Genomic DNA, 9,403 nt, shown 5'->3' with positions numbered 1-9,403 from the left:
ATGTTTGAGCCGGAATTTAGTGACTGTCAGTCAGATTATTCTAAATCTGACTCGGACAGTGAGGAATCTTGTGTCGATACTCAAGATGACCATCGTGTTGGAAATTCGGATTGGTAAATGAATAATGTTATTTTTGTGTTTAATACATATTTCAGTAAAAAAACACAAGTTAATGTTGATTTCTTTGATTGTTATACTACAGTACGATCGCGTTGAATATGAATACGTTGTAGGGTTCATAATTATCAACACAGTACGGATCTTGCAACAGTTCTGAATGGTTTATTGAAACTTCAAATACAAGTTTCACTTTAATTAACAAATGAAATCAAAATGATATCAAAACAAAGGCATGTAGGTGTATGTATAAGGGGACAGAGTGGGGGACCTTGGTCGACAGGATTATCTGATAGTGATTAATGCAAGATGCAAAGTTGATTTTATTGGGAGAGGGCTAATTTCTTGTCTGATACAATACTGTGTCTGTCAAAATCAACTTGAGGTACACCCACTGATAAGACACATTTCAACACACAAATAGCCCTAAACTACATGACACAGTAATAGTCAGTATAAAATACAACAATTGTTTCAATAATGAAGGAACTGATACAGCGTAACAGTAACGATACAGCGTGTTGACATGATATTTTATTAAGAGAAAATGCCAATGCCAAATAATTTGCGAGATACCCCGGTACTTTAGTTGAAATTCACAACGAAACTATTAATGGAAATTAAATGATCTCAATGTTGTACCCGCTACGAAATTTTTATATACAAATAAATACACCACGCCAATTTTCGCGCGCTTTTTATCAGGACAAAGAAATTCATTTCTTAAATGTAGAATTTTGTAACCTAAAATAGCTGTACACAACGCGTGCAGACCGTGGCAGGTTATTTACGCATGTTGCAATACAACGGTCCTGATTGGGAGCTTATTTCATCATATCTTTAAATAGAACCATATGCCGAAATTCATTTGACACTTTAGAAAATTTCAAACGTTTGTGTTTATGACTATTATCCTCTATATTACCCACCCATAATTTGGTTTAAAAAATATAAATCGGGCATATACGGGATTATTGATTATCAGTTGAATAATCCAATTATTAATTGACAATGCAAACTAATTAGCAGGTGTTAACCGCGTTTACAAAGTTGTCATTAATATTCATTTTCGGTTTCGTTACCGTTTTGAAGAATCCGCTTTTGTTTTGATTTATTTAATGTTTGGCGTCCTTGGATATTTAACGACATCAAAAACGTTGTTGCTATTACTTATTGTTGCGGTTAACAAAGAATTCCAAACTGCGAAATGATGTTGCATCATGTGCGCCAACTATCCAACCGGCTCTCATTATATTATTAGCAGACGACAAATGTTGATTCTGATTGGATGATTAAAATACACTGTTACTGTTTAAGACATTACCGCAAGTGATCGGTGACTGATTAGATAATTGATTGCACTTTGTTATCGGATTATAAGCAATACACAGTGTACAAACACATGGTCAGCGTGTTTATTCTACGTATGTCTGTCAATAAACCGGGCTACCGCTCTTATAGATTTATAGTAGCCCGGCGGGCGTCTGCTGGAAAATTTCAGTAGCCCGATGAAAAATTTCGGTAGCCCCCGGGCTCCGGGCAATGGATTTGTCGGACACTGCACAGTATACATATCCGTGTTGAATAATACACAGCACTGATAAATGGTGTCAATTTGAGATCTCAATTGATAGGTTCCATGGATATTTGTGTGAGTTAAGACAGTTAGAAATCAATCCTTCCCTTGAAAATTTGTCAATTCCACTTACAAGGGTGTCCCTACACAAAAAACAAACAAACATGCTTGGGTTCCGAATGCTTGATATTAACACAGTATCAATTTTCTCCTCAATGGAAGGCTATACGCAGATAAAAATATAGGTGCCCTCACTTTCCGAGATAAGTCTGTCATTGATAATGTAATTGCAACAGCCGATTGCTTCCCAAACATTAACTCACTTTAGGTTATTGAAACAGATCCCCTATTATCTGATAGACATAGCGCTCTTACATGGACCTTTAGAATATTGAACAACCAAATGCCAAAACAAGACACTAAACCACCCTTTCATCATCAAGCCTGGAAACACCGTATGGAAAACCATTTTAAGCAAACATAAATGTCGCAGACATAAAAATCTAATATCACAACTTAACACATACCCTTGTTCCAAGGAAAATGTTGAATTTATAACTCGCAAACTACAGTCCATTTTCCACATACAGCACTGGAAACATTCGATAAAAATTTTTAGAAACATTTATAAAGTAAATAAGCCCTCCAACAAACCCTGGTTTGGACCAAAATGCTATCAAGCCAGACAAAACAACCATATTGCTTAAGACGAATATAACAAAATAAAAATAATGAGAACAAATTAAGATAAAAATTAATGCAAGTAAGCAATACAAAAGAACAATGAATATGTTCATTAACAAACATAATGAAAACACTTCTTCAAAATTAGATAATTAAATGGAAAAAAACCCACCAATATTTGAAAATTTTGAACTCCTTGAAACCTTAAACCACATTGAGTAAGGCACCCCCTATTGACGAATTCTATGAGCACTTCAAAATCATAAATACAAATACAATCGATAATGACCGCTTTGAAAATGATATAAGCACACGAAATATGTACCTTAAAGCGCCACTCACTGAACATGAAATAAGTAAATGCATAAATAACCTAAAAAATCTCTAAAGCATCAAGCCCTTCAGATAACATTCTTAATGAATATATTAAATCAATCAAGAAAATCCTTATACCATTTTATTGAAAACTGTTGAACTGTATCATTGATACTGAAATTATTCCCCAAACATGGCTTGAAGGTACTCTCATCACAATTTAGAAAATTAAATGTGCCTATAAAGATCCCAATAACTATCGACCAATTACAATATTAAGCTGTATTGAAAAACTGTTCACCTTTGTACTAAATAAAATATTAACTCAATTCTTGGAAAACAACAATCAACTAGATGAAAACCAAGCAGGATTCAGAAAAGATTACTCTGGCAGCGACCATATTTTTTACACTACACTCTTTAATAGAAATCCTTAAAGAATGGAAACAAAAACTATATTGTGCATTTTTTTATTTCTCGCAGGCTTTCGAGAAGGTATGGAGAGTAGGCCTCTGGCACAAGCTTCTAAAAATCTCAATGAATGGTAAATGTTTTAATATCATTTTAAACATGTATTTTAATATTAAATCCTGGATCTCACACAATGGCACTGTCTCTTCTACATTTATTTCAGAAATTGGAGTACACCTTTCCTCTCTTCTCTTTTCCTTGTTCCTGAATGATATGCAAGCATCTTTGCATCTGAACGGTTCTGTCGGTGTGGTGTTACAAGACCCATTAGACTTAACATTGTGGCTTAAACTTCTTATTTTATTCTATGCTGATGAACCTGTATTACTTTTACTATTTTGTGCTTTTTTTTATTTCTCGCAGGTTTTCGAGAAGGTATGGAGAGTAGGCCTTTGGCACAAGCTTCTAAAAATCTCAATGAATGGTAAATGTTTTGATATCATTTCAAACACGTATATTAATAATAAATCCTGGATCTCACACAATGGCACTGTCTCTTCTACATTTATTTCAGAAATTGGAGCCAGACAAGGAGTACACCTTTCCTCACTTCTCTTTTCCTTGTTCCTGAATGATATGCAAGCATCTTTGCATCTGAACGGTTCTGTCGGTGTGGTGTTACAAGACCCATTAGACTTAACATTGTGGCTTAAACTTCTTATTTTACTCTATGCTGATGGCCCTGTATTACTTTCAGATTGCTCAAATGACTCCCATAATAGCTTAAACACTTTCCATGAATATTGCAACATCTGGCACTTAAACATTAATTCTAATAAAACTAAAATAATAATATTTGGAGCAAGACAATTACAAAACTTCAATTTTTAAATTGGTAATACACCAATTGAGATAACAGAAAACTATAAGTAACTTGGTCTCACTTTTTCAAGCAATGGATAATTTCTTAAAATACGCAAACATATAGCAGAATAAGTAATCAAAGCCGTGTACTTACTTTGTACAAGGGTAGTAATCCCATAATCATATGTTTTCTAACAAGACAGATCTTGAATGTTCATATATTCTCTAGGGTTTGACATTTCCAGTATCTTTTCAAAATGCTTCCTGATCTTCCCAAATTGACAAAATGACAACCATTATCAATGTATTATATGTGTGTTGCTGTTCCGTATTGCTTTTCCAGTAACGGATTCTTAACCGTTCATTTATTTCCTAAATACTATGTTTGCAAAAAAATTAACACAAAACATTTTGTTTAATGTCAATGTCAAAGAAGATAAAAAATCTGCTCAACAAGACAGTTAAATACTAGACTTTAACAATGAAACAGCTCTTCCATTAACATACTAAGCTTATTAATTTAAAACAATATACCTGCTTACCTGGCGCTTTAACGGTACGTTCCATCCTTTAGCTTAAAATCCGATATTTGCTGACACGCGTTCTTCTTCAAACGCTCATTATTGTACTCGTCACCCTTAACCGCGGACGAATAAATAAATTGTTCCCGGAACGGTCTACATGCTACTCTACTGCCTGTTCATATTTATTTTTTTTGCGTCTGTATTTAAATTAATCCTTTTTCGCTAGAATCAAACTGTATTTTTGCCATCATCGGATAAATATGAACATAATAAATAGAGCGAATGTAAATATAATGAACTCTTTTTATAAATGTCGGTGTTAATAGCTACTCACAGCTTATGTTATTTTGTTAATATGCCTTCCCGACAATATATAAAATGTGAACTGTATTCAATTGTTTTGTATAGGTTTATTGTTTATTACGTATTGTGTACACATAACTCAAATGAATTGGACGCAACTGTAGATTTTCTTTCTCCAAAAAATCAACTTAAGTTACACATAATAAGACTATTATTGATGGGCATTGAATTAAATCTGTATTTATAACGTCCAATACTTAAAAAGTACTTCCATGTTATTTTTCTCTATTTTCTGTTGGATTCATGATCTCGATGTATAATTATTCCATATATACATGTAAAAATATGTCAACCCCCCTCCCAACGAACTAGTAAAACATGAATTTGTTTGAACACTCCATTTCCCTTTGTATCTTGTATTATATAGTAACAATATCTACCGCTACTATTATCTGTTAACATTATGCATGTTTTAACTGATCCCAACTTGAACCGGACAATATTGTTAGAACTCGTTTAGATATATGTTGCCCTTATTGTATACATTGTATTCTTGGGTGTAAATAAACAGTTGTTCTGTTCTGTTACTTTGTGACATTTAATTTTATCCAGATAATTACTATTACTGAGAAATGCCAATCTGTCAATATTTTGTGAAATCAATACTAATGATTATGACCATCCACAAAACCAATAGCATATTATATTGTATTGTAAATATTTCATTATAACATACTGAGTGACATAAGCAAACACAATAAACATGATTCTGATTGCCTTTCAAGAGGTTAAGTTTGGGATATTATTTAAGGTTAATGCACTGTACATTATAGATCCATGTTAGGCATGAGGGCAAGCCTCGTAGCGTTCACTTTTCACATAAAACGTGTCGCATAAATTAAAGTACACAAAGACACTTATCTTATTTTCACTACACAAGCTATCGATATCATTACTTTCTATTCACTTTTAATGGTCGCTCAATAAAATGGCTACGTTTGCAGCGGTGATTTCGATAAATTATTATTGTTCGATATCAATAACTGAGTCATGAACAATCAGTGTTTATTATTATCCAAGGCTACCTTTGTGATTTATTTCTGTATTAATAATACACGTAAATCAAAGTAACTTTGATGATTGCAGTCATATCAAATAGGATATGCATTTATAAATTGCAAAGATGGTATTGTGCAATTGAAAACGGTAAAATTATCTTTATTCGTGGGACATTACTTTTCGTTGATTTCATGGGTTAAACTTTTCACGGGTTTAACACAAACACATCCGAAAATGACTCCTCTTTATAAAATTGAAATCAGAAATCCTCGAATTTCATTTAAATAAGAAATCCACGACTTTATGTCCCACGAATGAGTCATTTGTGCAAAACCACTTAATTTCATGCCGACGAGTGTAAATTATTTTACAGTGTTTAATATTCCATCATTCAATACAAAGAGAGCGATTACAAAGTTTACTGACTTTTTACTTCAATCAACTTAATGAAATCAAAATCTTGCATATGTATGCTGTTGTGTAAAAAGGATATAATGCCTATAAATGATCTGTACGCCCTCGGTCTCATTTCAGAGAAAATACAATTGTGTTGGCCAAGCGGCAAGGCGGATGGACATATTACCAAACTATATGAGCCGCGTCATATATGCTGTATGCTTGATCGTAAGTCCGCATCGGCTAATATGTTACAAATATAAGTAGGTAATCGCTCTGGAAAATACGGCGCTCAATGCATGTGCGAAAAGTGTCGTCCAAGATAAGCAAGAACGTGCAGTTCACACACGCTACAGGTATGGCACTCTCAGCCTAAACAAGAACGTGCAGTCCACACACGCTACAGGTATGGCACTCTCAGCCTAATCTGGATTTTTAATAAGAAGATAATTCCTTTATACGAAAAATACCATAAAAGCGGAAAGTGTCGTCACTTAAAAGCATGTGCGGACTGCACAGATAAATCTGGGACGCCACTTAATGCCCAAAATGAATTATCATGTATGCCTTAATTTACAAAATAAAGTTGTGTGTACTAAATATTATTATTATTATTATTATTATTATTTACATAGTTGCAAGTGGCTTTTATTTGTTGAAATGGTTGAATTAATTGGATTGCTAGTTGAATCCCTCTGTTTGATTGAAAAATATTTAACATTTCAATCTAGATTTTAGGAGTTTGTCTGCCTGATTTTTTCTGTTGAAAGGGCGACAATTATAGTTGCCCTAACTTGCAAAACTTTTTACAGTTTTTCCCCTAGTGTATTCAATGAACAACATTGAAAAAAATGTTAAACATTTTTGCGTTTTGTTCTTGTGATTGTTATATAATTATAAATCGAAATGTCATTTTAAAACCTATATAAGGAAAGGGCGAGAGCTAAAATAAAACTTTCTCTCAAATAAAACTATGATTAGCTTTACTAGTGGGATGTCTTCAGTTGTCAAGCGATACTGTCGATATGACTTCAATAAGAAGCTTTTATTCATAACATATCATTGTATAATACATGTAATTAAAATCATATATTCAATGGCTTGTTTTAATTTTACCGCTAAGGCTTTTACAGTACATACTTGACGACTGTTCAAACTTACTTTCTGAAACGTGGATATCTAAGATTTCTCCTATACAGTCGAGACAGTGAACGGGACAATCTGGGAACCTGCCAAGATTGTCTCCTATACAGTCGAGACAGTGAACGGGACAATCTGGGAACTTGCCAAGACTGTCTTCTTTATAGTCGAGACAGTGAGCGGGACAATCTGGGAACCTGCAAGAAGATTGTCTCCTATACAGTCGAGACAGTGAACGGGACAATCTGGGAACCTGCCAAGACTGTCTTCTTTACAGTCGAGACAGTGAGCGGGACAATCTGGGAACCTGCAAGAAGATTGTCTCCTATACAGTCGAGACAGCGAACGGGACAATCTGGGAACCTGCAAGAAACTCATCCAAGATTGTCTCCGATACAGTCGAGACAGTGAACGGGACAATCTGGGAACCTGCAAGAAACTCATCCAAGATTGTCTCCGATACAGTCGAGACAGTGAACGGGACAATCTGGGAACCTGCAAGAAACTCATCCAAGATTGTCTCCTATACAGTCGAGACAGTGAACGGGACAATCTGGGAACCTGCAAGAAACTCATCCAAGATTGTCTCCTATACAGTCGAGACAGTGAACGGGACAATCTGGGAACCTGCAAGAAACTCATCCAAGATTGTCTCCTATACAGTCGAGACAGTGAACGGGACAATCTGGGAACCTGCAAGAAACTCATCCAAGATTTTCGCCTATACAGTCGAGACAGTGAACGGGACAATCTGGGAACCTGCAAGAACCTCATCCAAGATTGTCTCCTATACAATCGAGACACTGAACGGGACAATCTGGGAACCTGCAAGAAACTCATCCAAGATTGTCGCCTATACAGTCGAGACAGTGAACGGGACAATCTGGGAACCTGCAAGAAACTCATCCGAGATTGTCTCCTATACAGTCGAGACAGTTAACGGGGCAATCTGGGAACCTGCAAGAAACTCATTCAAGGTTGTCTTCTATACAGTTGAGACAGTGAACGGGACAATCTGGGAACCTGCAAGAAACTCGTCCAAGATTTTCGCCTATACAGTCGAGACAGTGAACGGGACAATCTGGGAACCTGCAAGAAACTCATCCAAGATTGTCGCCTATACAGTCGAGACAGTTAACGGGACAATCTGGGAACCTGCAAGAAACTCATCCAAGATTGTCTCCTATACAGTCGAGACAGTGAACGGGACAATCTTGGAACCTGCAAGAAACTCATCCAAGATTTTCGCCTATACAGTCGAGACAGTGAACGGGACAATCTGGGAACCTGCAAGAAACTCATCCAAGATTTTCGCCTATACAGTCGAGACAGTGAACGGGACAATCTGGGAACCTGCAAGAAACTCATATACAGTCTGTTCATCACAGACAGTTTACTACATAGCCTAGACAGTGTATGAGTCTGGGAACATACTACAGACTGTCTCTTATAGACAGTGTGCGAGACAGTCTGGGAACATGCAAGGCACTTCCTGACAGTCTGCGGTTATCCCACACAGTCTACTAGACAGTCTACGCAGTATGCGAAACATTCCTGTAACATGACAGACACTTCCGGACAGTCTGTTGATATCCCACACAGTCTACTAGGCAGTCTACAGTGTGAGAAACATTCCTGTATGCAGGGCACTTCCAGACAGTCTAATAGACGGTCCAGACAGTGTGAGAAACTGTCTGAAAACATTCCAAACATTCACAAAAAGAATTTGGATATCCCAGAATGTCTCCAAGACTTTCTATAAGTAGTGTGCGAGACAGTCTATGAAGATGCCAGACACTCTCAGACGGGCTGCAGATAGAGCAGACAGTCTAATAGACAGTCTTCACAATGTACGAAATAGTCTTAGAACATGCCAGACACTCCAAGACAGTCTGCTTATTATCCAGACAGTTTTCTGGACAGTCTACACGGTGTGCGAGACAGTCTTGGAACATGCCAGATAATCCCAGACAGAATAACCTTTAACGGCCGAAGTTACCTTCGGGTGTCAGTG

The 9,403-nt window shown here is 36.1% G+C and overlaps 1 protein-coding gene across 1 annotated transcript; it reads left to right on the top strand.

Annotated features, from left to right (window-relative positions):
• LOC127849247 (microtubule-associated protein 6-like) lies at nucleotides 1-8,798 on the top strand. The gene is made up of 2 exons (XM_052381967.1): nucleotides 1-113; nucleotides 7,613-8,798. The coding sequence occupies exons 1-2, from the start codon at nucleotides 1-3 to the stop codon at nucleotides 8,796-8,798; spliced, it is 1,299 nt and encodes a 432-aa protein (XP_052237927.1).
• Nucleotides 8,799-9,403: the final 605 nt, after the last annotated feature.

This window comes from Dreissena polymorpha, chromosome 10, assembly GCF_020536995.1.
Source record: "Dreissena polymorpha isolate Duluth1 chromosome 10, UMN_Dpol_1.0, whole genome shotgun sequence".
Taxonomy (NCBI): Eukaryota; Metazoa; Mollusca; class Bivalvia; order Myida; family Dreissenidae; genus Dreissena; species Dreissena polymorpha.
Note: the sequence above shows the minus strand (reverse complement) of the source record. Positions and strands in the feature narration are given on the sequence as shown.